At 41.3% G+C, this 17,504-nt stretch overlaps 8 protein-coding genes across 8 annotated transcripts; 7 read left to right on the forward strand and 1 right to left on the reverse strand.

Moving 5' to 3' along the window:
• The first annotated feature begins 24 nt into the window (after positions 1–24).
• On the forward strand, positions 25–723 carry LOC108094880. Its single transcript, XM_017195711.2, has 2 exons — positions 25–257; positions 315–723. Exons 1-2 carry the CDS (start codon positions 26–28, stop codon positions 581–583), a joined length of 501 nt encoding a protein of 166 aa, XP_017051200.1. The 5' UTR covers position 25; the 3' UTR covers positions 584–723.
• Positions 724–846: 123 nt separating this feature from the next.
• LOC108094877 (alpha-1,3-mannosyl-glycoprotein 2-beta-N-acetylglucosaminyltransferase) lies at positions 847–4,137 on the forward strand. Its single transcript, XM_017195709.2, has 7 exons — positions 847–1,894; positions 1,957–2,387; positions 2,448–2,552; positions 2,625–2,715; positions 2,770–2,852; positions 2,980–3,067; positions 3,132–4,137. Exons 1-7 carry the CDS (start codon positions 1,430–1,432, stop codon positions 3,243–3,245), a joined length of 1,377 nt encoding a protein of 458 aa, XP_017051198.1. The 5' UTR covers positions 847–1,429; the 3' UTR covers positions 3,246–4,137.
• Positions 4,137–6,633, reverse strand: LOC108094879 (ventral anterior homeobox 1). Its single transcript, XM_017195710.2, has 3 exons — positions 6,275–6,633; positions 5,161–5,309; positions 4,137–4,896 (listed from the first exon to the last, which is right to left on the reverse strand). Exons 1-3 carry the CDS (start codon positions 6,507–6,509, stop codon positions 4,150–4,152), a joined length of 1,131 nt encoding a protein of 376 aa, XP_017051199.1. The 5' UTR covers positions 6,510–6,633; the 3' UTR covers positions 4,137–4,149.
• A 4,595-nt stretch (positions 6,634–11,228) lies between these two features.
• LOC108094942 lies at positions 11,229–11,746 on the forward strand. Its single transcript, XM_017195803.2, has 3 exons — positions 11,229–11,391; positions 11,453–11,496; positions 11,556–11,746. Exons 1-3 carry the CDS (start codon positions 11,298–11,300, stop codon positions 11,733–11,735), a joined length of 318 nt encoding a protein of 105 aa, XP_017051292.1. The 5' UTR covers positions 11,229–11,297; the 3' UTR covers positions 11,736–11,746.
• A 152-nt stretch (positions 11,747–11,898) lies between these two features.
• Positions 11,899–12,982, forward strand: LOC108094940 (trypsin-1). Its single transcript, XM_017195801.2, has one exon. The coding sequence runs from the start codon at positions 11,899–11,901 to the stop codon at positions 12,766–12,768; it is 870 nt and encodes a 289-aa protein (XP_017051290.1). The 3' UTR covers positions 12,769–12,982.
• An 82-nt stretch (positions 12,983–13,064) lies between these two features.
• LOC108094941 (cuticle protein 8) lies at positions 13,065–13,981 on the forward strand. Its single transcript, XM_017195802.2, has 3 exons — positions 13,065–13,230; positions 13,302–13,658; positions 13,731–13,981. Exons 1-3 carry the CDS (start codon positions 13,210–13,212, stop codon positions 13,911–13,913), a joined length of 561 nt encoding a protein of 186 aa, XP_017051291.1. The 5' UTR covers positions 13,065–13,209; the 3' UTR covers positions 13,914–13,981.
• A 278-nt stretch (positions 13,982–14,259) lies between these two features.
• Positions 14,260–14,712, forward strand: LOC108094743 (general odorant-binding protein 57d). Its single transcript, XM_017195491.1, has 2 exons — positions 14,260–14,319; positions 14,380–14,712. The coding sequence occupies exons 1-2, from the start codon at positions 14,260–14,262 to the stop codon at positions 14,710–14,712; spliced, it is 393 nt and encodes a 130-aa protein (XP_017050980.1).
• A 2,081-nt stretch (positions 14,713–16,793) lies between these two features.
• On the forward strand, positions 16,794–17,350 carry LOC108094818 (general odorant-binding protein 57e). The gene is made up of 2 exons (XM_017195590.1): positions 16,794–16,850; positions 16,913–17,350. Exons 1-2 carry the CDS (start codon positions 16,794–16,796, stop codon positions 17,264–17,266), a joined length of 411 nt encoding a protein of 136 aa, XP_017051079.1. The 3' UTR covers positions 17,267–17,350.
• The last annotated feature ends 154 nt before the right edge of the window (positions 17,351–17,504 follow it).

A 17,504-nucleotide genomic window follows, 5' to 3' on the forward strand; every position in this document is an offset into this window, starting at 1 on the left:
TTATAGCAACGAATAAAATGTGATCATGGAGATCATGATTTGGTGGAGCTATTTGATTGTATTGTCCCAGTTTTGCTCTTCGGAGGCAGCTTCGCTGCTTAGCTCAACAGGTTTGCCGAGGAATTATAAACTATTAAATACGGATAATCAAAAAATACCGATAACAAATGCGGAAGACAACCAATCTTCATCAGAATTAATTTTAACATCGAATAGCCATTTAAAGCTAATTGGTAAAAGTTCCTACACCGATTGGGGTAAGTAAATTCTTAAATTTTTTTTATTTGGCATAAAATAGTAATTATCCGATAAAGGGTACCCGAACAAACAATTGCGTAAGGTGTGCCGAATACCTGGTTATTACCTTAAAGACCCTTGGGTGCCCATTAAGAAAAGGGTGAAGTTAATCGAGAAACCACGTCGGTTTTTAAAGGGTCTCCGATCGGCCATGTATAAAAAAGCGGATGTGGAAAAATGCCATAAGCCACAAATGACAGATGTATTGGAATTTTTGGAGTGTCAAGTACGCAGGCATATGCGCCTAGAATTGGCCATTCCAAAATATCCAAAATTCTCCGGATAGATTTGAACTTTCTTAACATAATATGGACAATGATATGTTTTTAACCACAATATATTAACGCTTTGTTAAATTTGATTGATATCGATTATGCGGTTAAACTTAAATAAACAATTTATCTTCAAATTAAAAAAATTTAAAAATACCGCCCAATAACGAATTTTATTATTTGAACCCCTCTAATAACGCAAGAAGAAGAGACTTTATCGCGGTGTTTTTGGTGACGCGTTAGTACATTTCTAGCCACACCACAAGTATCGCATAAAAATCGCTTCTACTCCCATCTCTAAAACGCTGGCGTTTCTCTCACCAAATGGTTTACTTTTTGGGCAATGCAAACAAATTACAGACAAACACGTAACCAGTGGCTGTCAATCGAGGCGAGAACCGGCAGCTAGGCAAACAAACACGGGAAACCAACCGGCAAACTAATCCATTTGGACCCCCAAAAGATACACCGAGCAGTGCGACACATTCGCGATTCGATTTACCACCAGATTCGATCCGTTCGCAATCCAAATCCAAATCCGAATTTGAATACGAGAATCTGCCAGGTTGGCGGTCGCTGGAGTGTGACGTGCGACCCGCGACTGTATCAACAAATACTCATATAGTAGATGACGACGATTCCAGCTGGGCCCGTGCCCGATGCTGGACACGCTTGTTGGACACGGCTGCTCGACACGGGTGCTCTGTAGTGGAGCCAGCCGAGGGCTTCCAATAATCCCACCGATCGATCCGATCAGCCAGCTTCACGCCAATGCCGCCGCTGTTGCGGTAGAGTCGCTCAGCACCAGACGCCCACCACCGCCAACACAATCGCCCACCCACCAATTCCTCCCCTAGAAGATGCGTTCCCGCAAAGTGCTGCTGGTAATTGGCTTTCTGGTTACGTGGACCTATGCCACATACTATCTGCTCCTGCGCCACACGGGCGTCCACACGAGCCGCAATCTGGTGCATCAGTCCTACCGCCTCAATTCGCAGGCTCGCGAGGCCAGCCAGCAGAGCCACCATCTGGCCAAGAACGTTTTCGAGTTCGTCAAGATCAAGTACTTGGAGAACCAGACACCGTCGCCAGCCACCACGCCCCAGATTAGCATCGTCGCTGCAGAAATATCAGCGGAGCTGCCCGAGCAGCACGTTGTCAAGCCGACCAAGGCGCGCATTCCAACGAAAACATATCTGGCCAACGGCGAGCCCGTCTTCCCAGTCCTGGTCTTTGCCTGCAATCGGGTGTCGGTGAAGAAGTGCATAGACAATCTGATCCAGTACAGGCCCAGCGTTGAACAGTTTCCCATTATAGTGTCGCAGGTTGGAATCTATTTATATAACGTAACCTTAAACCGTCTAATTAATTTCTTCTTTCTCTTCAGGACTGCGGCGATGAGCCCACCAAGGAAGTAATCCTCTCGTACGGCAAACAGGTTACACTCATCGAGCAGCCCGATTTGAGCGACATCACTGTGCTGCCCAAGGAAAAGAAGTTCAAGGGATACTACAAGATAGCCAGGCATTACGGCTGGGCATTGAACACCACTTTCGGCGTGGGCTTCGAGTTTGTGATCATCGTCGAGGATGATCTTAATGTGGCGCCCGACTTCTTTGAGTATTTCCTGGGCACACACAAGCTGCTCCGGCAGGATCCTAGTTTGTGGTGCGTGTCAGCCTGGAACGACAACGGCAAGGCTGCCGTGGTAGATGCTTCGCAGCCGGAGCTACTGTACCGCACCGACTTCTTTCCCGGTCTCGGGTGGATGCTCACCAAAGAGCTGTGGGCCGAACTGTCGGTCAAATGGCCTAAATCGTGAGTGGGGCAATTATGTCGTTTGCCAGACGATCGCTAATTGTCCGTTAACTGTTCTAGCTTCTGGGATGATTGGATACGTCATCCAGCTCAGCGCAAAGATCGCGTGTGCATTAGACCCGAAATATCGCGCACTCGCACGTTTGGAAAAATAGGCGTATCCAAGTAAGAGATAACAAGTACAATTTGAAACAGAATGCCCCCTAATAACTAATCGTTTAATGTTTTTTTTACCAGCGGCTTGTTTTTCGATAAGTATCTTAAGCACATTAAACTCAGCGAGGATTTTGTGCAGTTTACAAAAATCAATATGAGCTATTTGTTGAAGGTTAGTTAGCATCGCACTATTTCATGACCACTGTAATTACTTTTCTCTGTTTAGGACAATTACGATAACACGTTTCTGCGGCGCGTTTACACGTACCCCATTGTTACATACGATGAACTGCGGAGAAACCTTATAAGGTGAGTTTAAAAACCTCGTCGTGTTGATGACTAGTAAATTAAACATTATTTGAAAAAGAAATCACAGTATTGGAATTTGAATGATTTCATATGTTTAAATTTAATTAACCAATTAATTTATGTACAGAATCGAAGGACCAGTTCGCATTCAATATACGACAAGGGAGCAATACAAGCGGACAACCAAGATGCTTGGGCTAATGGATGATTTTAAGGTAAATCGATGACTGTATTTAATTGTTAATTTTTTCAATAAAACACATTTTTAAATTCTTGCAGAGCGGTGTTCCTCGGACTGCCTATCATGGCATCGTCTCCTTCTATTATAACAAACGGCGCGTGCACCTGGCACCAAATGCCAATTGGAAGGGTTACGAGCTCTCGTGGAGCTAACGACGCTAAGGCCGGAACAGCGCCAACTCCACCTCCACTAACGCAGAGCTAGCTCCGTGTGCTTGTAATACCAAAAAATAGCCCTATGAATTTTTATTATTGTTTGACCAATTAGCTAAGTTGCAACTATGGAATCTCCTTAAACCGACAGCAGTCGCGCTCAATTTTTGCGGAGACAAGGGGCTCGAGATATAAGTGACTTTGCCTTAAACAATAACCAAGTAACATTTGTTGGAAAGTCATTTATTATCTCGTGCCCCTGATCTACGTGCCTGCTGTTGGCGTAACAAAATCAAATCAAAAGAGTCTCCACTATGTATAGTAGTTAACCGAACTGTGTGGCGAGAGCCAAAAGTGTTCCATTTCAGCACGCCACACAAGCAACGCAATGAATTTGTAAATAAGTCAGTGTCGTTCGCTTTTGTTATAGCTATCTATCTATTTCTCTCTCAACCTATCATGTTAAATTGCAAATAGTTATAGCAATGGTTAAGTTATAGTATTCAGCATGTAACTTTTAGCATTTAAGTTGATCCAACTCGAGTTCTAACGGCAACGGACGTGTAATATTTGTGATTTGTGATTTTTGATTATTTAATTTACATTTATTAATTGTTGAGAGCCAGTCAGTAAACAATACCCGACCCACGATGTAACATAGAATAGCAATAACTAGCGCTAGAAATAGAACTAGGACGAGAACTAGACCAGTGCTAAGCCACAAGGGGTGAGCCAATAATCCCGGGCGAGGTCTGAAAGTGTGCCACTCTCAGCTAGTTTGTAATGGAATCTAAACAGACGAGACTCGTTCTCTACCCCCTATGACAACCCTTTGTACGAGCATATTTTTTTGTGTGTGAGAGACGTACGGAACATAAATTATAAAGATAAAGCACTGCAGTTTTCACTCCACAGCAGGTGGCTCATCGTCATCATCTAGCTGCTCGCAGTCGATGTCGCTGCACTCGGACTCCGATTGCGTGGGTCTCCGGCTCCTTTGCGCTTGGTTTAATCCATCGTGGCCGTAGGATGTGGCTGCTCCAGTGACTGGAGTGCTTCGCTGCTGCAGGAAGTTGGCATTGGCATCGCCGAAGACTCGTTCCAGCTCGGCCAAGCCATTTGAGGTGCCCGGTTCCGTTTCCGGCGGCAATGTGGCGTACTTCATCTGCAGATAGGCTTCGTTTGGTGGCAGTGTTGCCGCATAATCCACAAAGCTGCTTGAATAGGACTTGCAGCGGGGTATGTAGCTGGCGGATGGAACTCCTCCCGCCGGCGGTTTGGCCACGCCAAAGGGCAGGGCAAAGTTCAAGGGCTGTCCGCGTGCCAGGATTGCATTGCGGGCACTCTCCATCACACTGGGTCCCGGCAAAGGGGGCATTCCACTGCTCGAGGGATACGGACGCATGGATGAACCAGCGGCAGTCGCAGCTCCCATGGGTGCCGCAGATCCACTGCCATTCAGCATGATGGACTGGATGGGCGTGGGACCAGTGGGCGTCTGGCTGAAGAGCCACAGCCGATCGCCAACCACCATGGGTCTGGCCAATCCTCCGATTCCCAGCTGAGCGTAGTAGTGCGAGGCGAGTGTTTCCACGTCCGAGGTGTACTTGCGCTTCCACTTGGTGCGGCGGTTTTGGAACCAGATCTTGATCTATAGTGGATGTACAAAATAAAATATAAATAAATTAATTACGTTTGGTATAAGTTACTAAAATATTAACAAATATTTGAGTCTTTATTAAACATTGACCAGAGAGACTATTTCTTAGCTTTACAAAGGTATTACATATGTATATCAAATCAAGGGCAAAAGTAGTTTGAGACTTCTAGTCTTTATTTAATCAGACTTTCTTTAAAATACTTTTACTGTTTAATAGGCTGAATTTATATATATTTTTAAGGACTCCATCCTTACCTGCGTTTCAGTAAGCTGAAGTTGCTTGGCCAGCGCAGTTCTTTTGGCCACTGAAAGGTACTTTCCCCGTTCAAACTCTGTTTCCAATGCCTTTATTTGAGCTGCGGAAAAGGCGGTTCTCGGACGCTTTTTGCGGTCATCGCCAAGGGCTGCAACGGAATAGAATTGAAACCATTTAGAGTGGGAATCTTAATTAGACATTTATTGCTACCGACAGCGGCCATTCTCGCAAGCGGTGCCAACTATTTTCGCCTAATTGTAATTTGTCGATCCGTTGGCAAGGTTGCATTAAAACCCCATCCCCAACATCCCTTGAATCGGCGTGCGAAAATCAAAAAGTTACATTTCACTTAGCCACAGCGTCTAATTGGCCATTTGGCCGAACATTCTCTTGCCTGACCGAAAACAAATTGTCATATAAATTCCTCCTTTACGGGTGGAAGCTTTCCTTTGAAATCGCATTCGGTCTTTGTTCGCTTTTGACATTTGCATCATTAGTCGACTGCGTTGGCGGCGGTGGGGTGCGAAAAATGACGGTGGACGGCTTATTCTCTGTCACCCCAAAAGCTAATTTCTGATCATTTGTTTCTTGATCGCACAGATGACAGATGAGATCATTCAGCCGTAAGCACTGGGTCTTTCAGGTGGGAAATGCTACGCGTATACATCATTATTTATGGCAATGCTAAGCTTCCTATGAGCCAGTCTATTAGAAATTAAATTCACCTTCAGAGAATTTTATCTAGGCATTATAATCCTATAATTTATTTTTGGCATTTCCCCGTTATTTCAATAAATGAAGGTATTAAGATTTTTATAACAGGGATGAAAAAAAATATTCATAATTTCTGTGACCCTTTCAAATTTTTTGAAAAGTCGTTAAACAATAACATAAAAATTAAATATAAATTATAAACTTTCCTTTCTGAAATACACTTGGAGAAGAATTTTAACGCCTTATTAAATGTAATGATTTTGTCAGGACGGTTAAGAGAGTTATCAATTTTTAAGTTTTAATTTACTATCCAGAGAATTATTACTTTTTATTTCAATATAAAGTAGAAATCGTCAGACGCTTTCCTGTTTTATATGCTTATAAATTAATCATACGCACCGTTTCCGTCATCTGACGCCAAATCAATATCACTTTTGCCGTCGTCCAAATTATCCTCCAAGCAACTTGATGTTGCTGGACTAGAAACACGCGAAACTCCACATAATCCACCGCGACCACTTTCATCCTGCGACGTTTCTTGAAAGGAATTCGAGCTGCGCATTTCCGGCTTGGCCAGAATCTGCTCGATGGAAAAACTGTGTGGGTAACGACGCACTGCCGATTGGGAATTCATATTTGCACCACTTAAAAAGGGATTTTCTAATCGATATATATCTTCCAGATATTCTTCAAGGAACCGTATCGGAATCGGAAACCGCAGAGAACAGTGCGCATCGAGATCTTACGGAAAACTAATTTGAATATTCCGAGCATCCTGCTTACTGGCCGATTTTTCAAGATGATCGCCTGCTTGGGCGGAGCCAAGCCATGTATCTCTTTTCCACTCATTTTATATGACCGAGCTGAAGGAGAGAAAGGAACGGGAACATATTCCGATTTTCCCTGAAGACGACACACAAATTCGTTTATTTTTAAAACATGTGTGAAATTGTGGTGATGAGGGCGTGTCTTTGGTTCTTCTCCCCCTTCGGTATTCTCGGTTTCGTTTTTGTCGCCTTGCCTGTGATTTAAAGTCATAATTTTTGGCTAATTGTCTACAAGTAGCGCTATTTAATATTTCGATGGCTTGCTAAATATATTTAATACGTTTGCCAACATATTTCATTCGTTTGATTAATGAGAAGTCGACCGTGCATTCTGTGCACTTGTGTGCGGGCACGTGTCCTCATTTTGGATAATTTATCTTTATACAAATAGTAATGTATTTATGGTGTATTCAAAATTGTATTTTAAATTCAAAAAGTATTTTATAATTATTTCAAAACTGCTGCTGTTTAACTTCTTCTTTATTTAATAAAACGCAAAGTTAATAACTATTAAATATAGAATATAATAGATTATTTCTATTATTATTATTTCATAATCGAATGATGATTTATTTATAGTATTTGGCGAGGCAGAAATCCCTGTGAAATCTTCATTAATTCCGAATTATGAACACATAACTCAGTCACCTTTTACTGGGAAAGGGAAGTCGAGATCCGAATGGAGGGGAGGACCTGAGAAATTAGCCGGCGGCGCAGGCGACACTAGTTTCCAATTGGCCAGCAGCCAACTCCACGTCGTTTCGCCACTCTACAGGGTGCCGTGCCTGGATGCCGTGTGATAACGTCTTAATTATTCATGCGAGGTTTGAACAAAATATGTGAAAACACGTTAATTAGTCGCCAAGAGCCGCGAGAGCGAAAAAGGGCGGCGAGGACGAATCGCATCGCATCCATTTAGCCGGCCGAGCTGTCAGTTTGATTTAATTTAATGAGAATACTGGCGGGACGATCTGCGGGGATCTGCTTATGAGGCCGCATGCCCGAGTGTCGCGGGCACTCAAATCAAAATGACAACTTAATTTTCATAATTGCGCTTAATGAATATTCGACTATTGCTTGCCATATTTCAAATTCCACTGCCAGACGGAAGGCAGACTTTGTTTCGTCTTTGGCATTTCGAATCATTTACGAAATCTGTGGGTTCCTTCGCCGGATACCTAATATTAGTAGGGCTTCTTATCTCAATCGAATCTTGAAAACTTTTATATAGGTTTTATACAAATTTAGCATGGTGATATGGACTTACTGGAAAAGTCTGGGCGAAACTTCAAATAATAATGTTATACATACAGTAATATGTTTATTACATTTTTTGTTTTAGTTCAGTTGTTGTTTTAGTTTGTTTGGTAATTGGTAAATCATAAAGAAATTAATTAGCAGGGAACACATATATTTTATTCAAAAGTTAGGTGCAGCATTTGGTGTCATGTCTTGTCATTGTCATATCTTGAAGTTGTCTTTAGAAAACTTGTTTCGACTTTGGTATTCTGAATCAATTACGGATCCGTTGGCCCTTTGGACGGTTATTGCATAAGACCAAAAACCACAACCCTCGACCTAACCAGGATCTGCTCGTTCGGTGATCGCATTTAACGTTAAATCGAGCGCAGCCGCGTCAGAGTTTAATTAATAACCAAGCATGCATCTTCATTATAAATCATCACTTCTCAAGTGTTTGTCAGGCGCACGCAGCATAAATCACGGAGGGAGTTGCACTGGCAGTCGCGTGGAACAGTCCGTCCTCCGGCCGAGATCTCAATGTTTTTTGTCCCCTCTTTTTTGTCATCGCATCCAGCTAATGATGCATCAAGTCCTGCGGGGTGTTAGCTACATCTAACTTGGGCCTCTTTAGCACATCGATCATTGGACTGTTTCAGGCAAACATCTGTATCTCCGACACTCCCACGTTATTTTCTCGGATATTCCTAAGGTTTCCGATTACGTCAAAGGTGAAGTTGGACCGCATTACCCAGGGAATCCATGGAGATCGTGCATTGAACTCTTTGGGAAATTGTATCCTGATTAATTCGTTGGGTTTCTATTTGTTTGCCTTAGGGCTAATTAGTGTGAAAACCTAATAGAGCTAACCCAGAAACAGAAAGAAGGCAGAAGATGAAGTGTAGTGCTTTTAGATAGATTAAGATGTACCTATTCTGAAGATCTCTTCAATAAATTAAATTATTATTATTATGTATTATAATTTTAAGAATAAAATACGTTGATGCGGAAACTAAATGTAATCAAGTGCAGATGAATTATCCTTCCAAAAGTCTGCAATAAATATCAGTCATGACTCTTACGCCTCTCCACCGAAAGTATGTTGTTAATTTCATTCATGAAAATTTCCTCACCCAAAGGCAATCCAAAGCAGACCAGCCTACGCCTTATAAACTGACAGATATAAATAATAATTAAGAAAAAATGGGAGAGAATGAACTGCATATTATTAATTTAATGTGCGCTCGTTTCGAATTCGGAGTTTGGGATGTGAGTTCCCGGTTCTCGGCGATCTTTTCTGAGAAACATGCTTGGGGAGGAGTTCGAGGAGTAAAAGGCGTCATTCCGTCATTCCGCGCTGTGTTTATGTTGCAGGCGAGCAGACAAGACTCATAAATTACAACCAATTATCAAATTAGATTTTTACAAAACATGCAGTTTAAATCATATAGGAGTCTTCCGCTTTTTATGGCACAATCAGCCGCAAAGCCCTGGATTCATGGGGCTCTTCTCGTATTTCCGTATTTCTTTAGTGTCTTTTTTACGGGCTGAATGGGAGTTTAATTTTACTTTTTTGGATCAAACGCAGAATCAATTCGGATTCATGGGCTGCTGATGGCGGCAATTAAAGAAAAGCGTTGCAATCGGAAAAATTAGCAGACAATGTGAGCCCTGACAACTACGGGCAATTAATTTGGTGTAATTACTCAGGGCTGAGTGACAGATCTGGAAACTGAATGTGTGCGTATCTCGTGTGTGGAGTGCTCTGTGTTGCCACCTCAACGCATCGATGGCAAAATGGGCTGGGTTGGGAAATGGCTGGAGTTCTCCTCGATCTCCAACAATTGCGGCGGCATTTTAATGAGGCAAATGGGATGGCATCTCCCCTTTGAGTGGCGGAAAATTGCCCTCAACCCAACAAAGGGGTGCAGCTCCTCTAGTGATTCTACTAATTGACATCGGCAGTCTCGTCGTCGTCTGTGATATCAAACAGTTTTACGCACAAATTGAAACTGATATTCGCGCCGGGCAGATTTATGGGGCTAAGCGATGAGCATATGTTTTAATTAATTTCTCAGAAATTATTTTAAAGTAGTTCCTTGCCAAAAATTTCCAATGCCCTCTGATCAATTTCCTAAGTATGGTAATTCCGCTGTTTGACATGTTTTTACGTGGTAATTATGACAAATGTCTAACCCGAACCTGAGCCCTCCTAATACTCATAATACCACAAACATTCGGAGGATTTGGATTCCCCTCTTCGTTTTCTGGCCACATATGCATGACATTTTTTGCTGTTGTCTTGTTTTGGGGCTCGCGACATTTTCTCGAGACGCCATCCGAGGGAGATTAATGCGGTGAGGAAAATCATAAATTAATTAGAAGCGGTCTAGTCCAGCCTGGAGTGGAATCGCTCTTTCCGAGATGCAGATGCTTATTGGTGACATTTAGCGGCAATTTATTGTCATTAGGGGAAGATTGAGAGTCGAAAGCAACTACAGGTGTTGGCAAAGAATCGCTTAATTAGCTTTTATTATTAGCTACGATGTGGTAACTAAGTGGGTAAGGGTGGGGGACACCACCGATCGGAACATCAAGAAGCCATTCCCCAACTCCGCTGCCTGACTTCCTGTTTAAAAGTTGGCGCCTAATACCGACGTTTAGGGACAATTAGCAACACGCCTTTGGCGCCAGCCAGCAAGAAATTTAGATAGTTTTTGGGGGCATGTATGTGGGTGTCTGGGATCGGGATGTGAGTCGGGATGAATGCTAGGGGCAGGTTCAGTAAATTCCACTCTGTCGTCAGAGTGTCGCGACTTGAACATCCTGCCGGTGAGGGAATTTGGAGAGAAATGGAATCAATTATCCTGTAAGTTGTAAAGAAATTTCTCTGAGAAAATCATTCTATGAATACTTAATCATTGTCATAAGTCTTTTCGGTTTCAAATTAGAATTAGAAAAATTTAATGTTTCTCATGTTGATTTTGCCTTAATTATCCTTTTTTTTGTCTTTATCTAATTTGGTTTGTATTTTCTTAATTTAATATGTTAAAAAGGCAACCTCAAATTGAATATTTACAGATTCTTTGGTGCGCCATCTAGCTCTTAGTTACTGAACTTCTTTGATCTCAGTAAAATCACTCGACAGGTTGTATGTCTTGGCTAACAATTTACCAAAGCTTTCCACCGACAGTTTAGCATTTGGTCACACTGTTTCTGGGGCGTTATCTGTAAACACCGAAAGTATCGTAAAAAGATAGACTTTATTCCATCTCTATTATCTCAGCTGTTCTCTGCCTTGACTTTGTTTACATTTTACCAGTTTATTAACATTTAAACAACGTAAAACCATAAAAATGGCCTCAGCTTCCAGTTCAAGTGCTCGGCATTTATTTGACGAATCAAAGAAGCGTTTGTGTGCACGCGTGGGTGTTAATGTAAATAATTTGGGTGAGTTGTTAAAACTGGGCAGTTGAATCGATTTTTTAAATGTATTTTTTTGAATTTTTAGGATCTGTGGCCCGACAAGTTGTCAGGGGTTCAAAAAGCAACGAGGTGAGCTTAAGTATATGCTATCCCTGTCTGCGATAACTATGATTTAATCTGATCCACAGATAATGCATCAAACCCTGAAGAACTTCACCCAAGTGGACGTAGTTTCGGATTACAGCCACCAGAATCTGCAAAAGATGACGCTCATATTGCAGCACGTTGGCTACCAATACGACGTGATGCAGGATAGCGTCAACCACTTGGATTACCTCAAGGAGCAGGTCACGGCCATGGAAAGATGATTGGAAGAGCAAAAGCCTAGACACTAGCAACACCCCCCGTCCTTCGCCGCAATTTTAGTTTCTCCAAAGCCATCTATAAATATCCATAAACCCCCCAAAAGATAGCCGCAGAAGGTCAAGGGCCACCAGAAGAGTTGGTTCTGGTGATAAGATAAGCTGCGGTATGGAGTTCCCTTATAAAAGAGCTTTACACCAGTGGAATCCATCACAGTTTGCAATCAAAGACATAATGAAGAGTTTGGAGTTCAGACTTATTGTTGCCTTATGGCTAAGCTATACAGTTGCTGCACAGAACTCCACGGATGGCGATCGGGAAGGACGAATTGTCGGCGGCTGGGAGACGCGAATCACCTTCTTTCCGTACCAAGTATCCCTGCAGATAGGCACTCGACACGGCTGCGGTGGCTCCATCATTGCGCCTACCATCATTCTAACCGCTGCCCACTGTGTGCTGGAGCACACCAAACCGCAGTATTATGCGATACGAGCCGGATCTAGTGAATGGGCCCAAGGCGGCAGCTATATCCGCGTCAAACGCATAGTACCCCATCCGAAATTCCACGAACCCACGAGGATGAACAACGACATTGCCATTGTTCAGCTGCAGCAACCACTCGTCTATAGTGAGGAAATTCAACCTATTAACTTGGTCTCCACTCAGAACAGAATTCAGCCGACGGCCCAGCTTTTTGTCAGCGGCTGGGGCAGTCTGTCGATCTCACAAATGCAGTCGGAGAAGCGTCTTCGTTACACAGTTGTCCAACAACTGGATCAGAATCAGTGTGTGAGAAACTACTTTGGAGCGGGCACTGTGACCAACACCATGTTCTGTGCCGGAACTCAGAACGGCGGAAGAGACAGCTGCCAGGGAGATTCTGGCGGACCACTGGTTACCCCTGTCGATGGCAGGATGAAGTTGTACGGAGTTGTGTCCTGGGGCTTCGGCTGCGCAAATGCATTTTATCCTGGCGTTTACACAAAAGTTTCCGCATATGGAGACTGGATAGCGCAAACAATCGAGGAGCTGGTCTAGTCTAATTTTGTTTTACAAACTAATGCTTAATAATAGCAATAATAGTCAAATTAAACGCTATGCTTAAGCTATCACATAGTCCATGTATAAATAGTAATTATAACGTGTAAGATTTTCTCCTCTGTAAATGAACTTTCTCGATCGCTAACAACTTGCTAATTCTGAAGTTCAGATGATCGACCAAAAACATAAAATATTACTTATCGAACAACAATTTGTTAATTCAACTTAATGCCAAATTACCTTGTTTATGAATGCAAAATGTAAAAACAAGTTTTGGGATCGTGGCTGGCTTAGCCGATCGTAGTCGCATATAAAGTGCGCATCTCGTCACTCCAAAGACCAGTTTTTGGCTCTCACGAACTGCGAATAACGAAGTATTGGCCAAGTCGCCGTCAGTTACCAATCGTAGTTTGAGTCGAGCGGCAATATTACCCAGCCATGAAGCAGTTTATAGTTTTGGTAAGTGAGCAACGGGCTCAGCATTCATTCGGATATTACTCAACGATAACTCTTCCTGTTTGCATGTCAAGGTCGTGTGCTTGATTGGCGCCACCAGCGCGGATGTATCCCATCTGGTTACCCCGGAGCCCAAGGTCCCGGCCAGTCCGTATGTGTTCAGCTACCAAGCTGGCCGAGCTCCCGGACATGTGGATCGCCAGCACACTGAGGTGTCCGATGGATCGGGTGTCATCCGCGGTGCCTTCTCCTATGTGGATCCCAAGAACCAGGTGCGCACTGTGCAGTACGTGGCCGACGAGCACGGCTTCCATCCTCAGCTGAGCCACAAACTGGAGGACAGTGCTGCCGTTCAGGCAGCCAAGAAGAGGCACTTCGAAGCGTACAACCGAATTGCGCAAGAGCACGCCAGTCACACACCAGGCCAAGCGGTGAGTATTCCGTGGGCAGGTGCGGCTCCAAGTAGTTACTTGCAATGATGCATTGTTTTCCCCACCTTTCAGTCACTGGCAGCCGCTCCGCATACCAGCGCCGCTGTGGCTCATGCCACTCAGAAGCACCTGAGCGCCTTCGAGCGGATCGCCGCCGAACATGCGGCCATTGGACGCCAGCAGGAGGCACAGCGTCTGGCACTGGCCGCCCAATCCGAGCATGGAGAAATCGAGGATGGCCAGTACCACCCGTAAAAAGTGTTTGTGTAACTATCAAACTGTATTGAATGAAAATAAAAAGGAAATTTCCAGGTGCGACCGTTTTTGTGAATTGTTTTCGTGATTAGTCAAATTAATTAACTATTTGATAGTGCTACAATAGAAAACTATAGACGAAACAATAGAGTATTTTTCAATTGTCTTCATAAATTAAATGTTATAAACAGATCAGACAAAATAATAAAAAAAATTACATTTAAAACTGATAATAGAATTATTGTTATATTTTTTATTGAATATTTTTTGTGGCGTATTTAATAATCACCATGAAGGTAAAATGTAAGTTTGACTTTAGTATATCGCTTCGCACGTCACCGTCCATATGTCGGCAAAACTTTTTCCACGAATTCTCTGGCTCCTCTTTTTGCTGGGGTTAAACTTCGTAAGTGTTTAAAGTGATTAATATTTTGAAAACCCCAAAACTAAGCCTTAGGTATAATAGGCGTTTTCTGATTATATGGAGTGCCTGAACTACGGTACTCTAGAAGAAGAAAAAGCGAATGAAGTGTTCAAGGACTGGCCTGTTAATCTGGACTTGGCAACAGTTCATAGGACCCACAAATGTTATGTTGCATGCATTTTTTATTATTATGGCATAGTAGGTTCAGATGGTGAGCTTCGTCTGGACAAATACTTCGATAATGGAAGCATAAATGAGCTTGCGGTTGCTCCTAATCTTCGTCGCTGTGGCCATGAGTTCAGAAATGAGAAAGATTTTTGTGAGCATGTTTTCGGAATGTTTGACTGTTTTAGACAGGGGATGGTTTTTGGTTAAAAATATAACATAGCACTCTTTTATTAAAATGATTTAGTCATATTAGTCTTGGAACGTTTATATATGTATTATCAAGTTGTAGTTTCATTTATAAAATGCTTGGGCTTAGTCTGAATTGAACATAGTCAAGTTCAGATAAAATCCATTAAATTTAATTCTGAAATTCTAAAGGTAAAAAAAACTAATTATTTGATAGTGCTATTAATAGCAAATGGTAGACAAAAAGTTGGAAATCAGATAGTTTGGGTATTTTTAATTGAGCTCTTTTATGTTCCATTTTTTAAGTGGGCTCTTTATAAATCACCATGAAGGTAAAATGTGGATTTACTTTCAGTATATCGTTTTGCACGACACCGTCAACTGATTAGTGTTTTACAAAAAATGTTAATAAACCTGTTAGCCCAAATCACTTGGCTCCTTATCTTGCTTGGATGTCGTTTTGTAAGTCTTGTACAATTATTCTGGAAGTCCACAAACTAATCCCAAGTTTTGATAGGCTTATTCTGATCCATCAGAGGCGTGCAGGAATCACAATGGGATAAAAATAGAAGATGCAAACACAGTGTTAAATGACTGGCCTGCCAATCTTAATTTGGCCAAAGTTAATAGGACCCACAAATGTTATGTAGCATGCATTTTCTACTATTTTAATATAATAAGTTATTCTGGAGAGCTTACTTTGGACAAATACTTCGATAATGGAAATATTAATGAGCTTCAAGTAGCTCCTACTATTCGTCGCTGCGAATATCAGTTTGAAGACGAAAAAGATTTTTGTGAGCATACTTTCGGTATGTTCGACTGTTTCAGACAGGAGATGTTACTTGATGAAGATTCTAATGAAGATATGTAGTTAATTCAACTTTGAATAATAAAGACTAAGGTCTTGGAACATTAAAAAATTATCAAGATGTAGTTTCATTTAAAAATGCACGGGTTAGGACTTAATTGTTGTTAAAAAAGACATACGCATAGTCAAGTTAAGATAAAGTCCATTATATTAATGCCTTAAAAAAATGTAAACAGAATTAGCTAATAAGCTTATTATTATAGTGCCATCAATAGAAAATGGTAGAAAAAAGTTTGAAATCAGATAGTTTTGATGTTTCTAATTGAGCTCTTCAATTATTAAATTTTGTAGTGCCCTTTTTATTAATCACCATGAAGGTGAAATGTGGATTTGCTTTTAGTATATAGTTTTGCATCGCGCCGTCAACTTGTTATTAAAAAAAAATGTCAATAAACCTCCTAACCCCAATCACTTGGCTTCTTATATTGCATGGATGTCATTTTGTGAGTAATTAAGGTTACAAATATTCTGCAAGTCGAAAAACTAAGCTCAAGTTTCAATAGGCTTATTCTGATTCAATAGAGGCGTGCAGGAATTTCATTGGGATAAAAGTAGAAGATGCAAACATAGTGTTAAACCACTGGCCCGCCAATCTTAATTTGGCCAAAGTTAATAGGACCCACAAATGTTATGTAGCATGCATTTTCTTCTCTTTTAGTTTATTAAGTAGTTCTGGAAAGCTTACTTTGGACAAATACTTCGATAATGGAAATATTAATGAGCTTCAAGTCGCTCCTACTATTCGTCGCTGCGAATATCAGTTTGAAGATGAAAAAGATTTTTGTGAGCATACTTTCGGTATGTTCGACTGTTTCAGGCAGGAGATGTTACTTGATGAAGAATGATTGTCTAATATAATCAATTTTTTAGTTAGATCAAGTTTGAATAATAAAGTCAAAGGTGTTGGAACATTAATAAATCATCAAGATGTGGTTTTATTTATAAAATGTCCGAGTTGTGTAAATTTAGTTAAAATTTTTGTTTAAGACACCATTAATTTTAATTCCGTAAAACTTAAAATTTAAAAAGCAAACGCGTTTGGAGGTACCTTTATTTATTTATCACATCTCCAATCGACAGAACAATTAAAAATGTACTTCTTTTTTGTATTATACACCACACGATGTAGGGCTATTAAAAATGTGAATACCCATTGTGAGTACATTAATTTGCTGTACAATATTTTGTTATAAGCACGTGAATTGAAGGTTTCTCGTTGAATATTAAAATAATGTTTGACCGACAAGCACTGTTCGTATTTATAACTTTTTGGTGCGGAACAGTTCACGTAAGTTGAAGTTCAATAATACCATGGTGGAAAATTGATTATGTTTGTATCGCTCTGTATAGGCTAACTCTGCTCTATTTAATCCGTGTATATCCCGGCAAGAATTATCCCTAGATGAAGCCGCTCAGGTACTGGATCACTGGCCTTCTAAAGAAAATTTATCCAGCATTGATCGGAACTACAAGTGCTTTCTCACATGTGTGTTATTAGACCTGGAGCTAATTAGTGCAAATGGGGAGGTGCAGATCGATAAGTATACAAAGCTCGGAGTTATAGACTGGAGATGGGTGGCCACCGAGTTGGTTTCGTGTCGAGCTAAGTATGTGGACGAAAAGGATCTGTGTGAGCTGGCTTTTGGCCTTTTTAACTGTTTTAGGGAATTGAAACTATCAGCTGAGAAAAAACCTTTAAAGTGATTACAAAACTGTTTAAGCTAACTAAAATGTTCCTTGTTAAAAATTATTACTCAACAATGCTTAATAACCGCTTTGTTTGCAACCAAGAAATAATTGCTTAAATTATAGATTACTTATTTTGCAGGAGGCTGCCATCAAAAATAAAATTTTTAAAACTCTTTTTTTCCCCATTCGAATTCCAAAGTTCCGATTATAGTGAGCTTTCTGACCCGCTTGGGTTTGCTTTGATAAGCAATAA

Source organism: Drosophila ficusphila, unplaced genomic scaffold (assembly GCF_018152265.1).
Source record: "Drosophila ficusphila isolate 14025-0441.05 unplaced genomic scaffold, ASM1815226v1 contig_414, whole genome shotgun sequence".
Lineage (NCBI taxonomy): Eukaryota > Metazoa > Arthropoda > Insecta > Diptera > Drosophilidae > Drosophila > Drosophila ficusphila.

Coding starts and splice junctions, on each gene's coding strand:
- LOC108094880 (XM_017195711.2), top strand. CDS start 26: ATGGAGATCATGATTTGGTGGAGCTATTTGATTGTATTGTCCCAGTTT. Junction 258..314: donor AAGTTCCTACACCGATTGGG/GTAAGTAAATTC, acceptor TATCCGATAAAG/GGTACCCGAACAAACAATTG.
- LOC108094877 (XM_017195709.2), top strand. CDS start 1,430: ATGCGTTCCCGCAAAGTGCTGCTGGTAATTGGCTTTCTGGTTACGTGG. Junction 2,853..2,979: donor CTGCGGAGAAACCTTATAAG/GTGAGTTTAAAA, acceptor ATTTATGTACAG/AATCGAAGGACCAGTTCGCA. Junction 3,068..3,131: donor GGCTAATGGATGATTTTAAG/GTAAATCGATGA, acceptor AAATTCTTGCAG/AGCGGTGTTCCTCGGACTGC.
- LOC108094879 (XM_017195710.2), bottom strand. CDS start 6,509: ATGAATTCCCAATCGGCAGTGCGTCGTTACCCACACAGTTTTTCCATC. Junction 5,310..6,274: donor GGCGTCAGATGACGGAAACG/GTGCGTATGATT, acceptor ATTCCGTTGCAG/CCCTTGGCGATGACCGCAAA. Junction 4,897..5,160: donor TTCAGCTTACTGAAACGCAG/GTAAGGATGGAG, acceptor CATCCACTATAG/ATCAAGATCTGGTTCCAAAA.
- LOC108094942 (XM_017195803.2), top strand. CDS start 11,298: ATGGCCTCAGCTTCCAGTTCAAGTGCTCGGCATTTATTTGACGAATCA. Junction 11,392..11,452: donor TGTTAATGTAAATAATTTGG/GTGAGTTGTTAA, acceptor TTGAATTTTTAG/GATCTGTGGCCCGACAAGTT. Junction 11,497..11,555: donor GGGGTTCAAAAAGCAACGAG/GTGAGCTTAAGT, acceptor TCTGATCCACAG/ATAATGCATCAAACCCTGAA.
- LOC108094940 (XM_017195801.2), top strand. CDS start 11,899: ATGGAGTTCCCTTATAAAAGAGCTTTACACCAGTGGAATCCATCACAG.
- LOC108094941 (XM_017195802.2), top strand. CDS start 13,210: ATGAAGCAGTTTATAGTTTTG. Junction 13,231..13,301: donor TGAAGCAGTTTATAGTTTTG/GTAAGTGAGCAA, acceptor TTGCATGTCAAG/GTCGTGTGCTTGATTGGCGC. Junction 13,659..13,730: donor GTCACACACCAGGCCAAGCG/GTGAGTATTCCG, acceptor CCCACCTTTCAG/TCACTGGCAGCCGCTCCGCA.
- LOC108094743 (XM_017195491.1), top strand. CDS start 14,260: ATGTCGGCAAAACTTTTTCCACGAATTCTCTGGCTCCTCTTTTTGCTG. Junction 14,320..14,379: donor TTTTGCTGGGGTTAAACTTC/GTAAGTGTTTAA, acceptor TAGGTATAATAG/GCGTTTTCTGATTATATGGA.
- LOC108094818 (XM_017195590.1), top strand. CDS start 16,794: ATGTTTGACCGACAAGCACTGTTCGTATTTATAACTTTTTGGTGCGGA. Junction 16,851..16,912: donor TTTGGTGCGGAACAGTTCAC/GTAAGTTGAAGT, acceptor CGCTCTGTATAG/GCTAACTCTGCTCTATTTAA.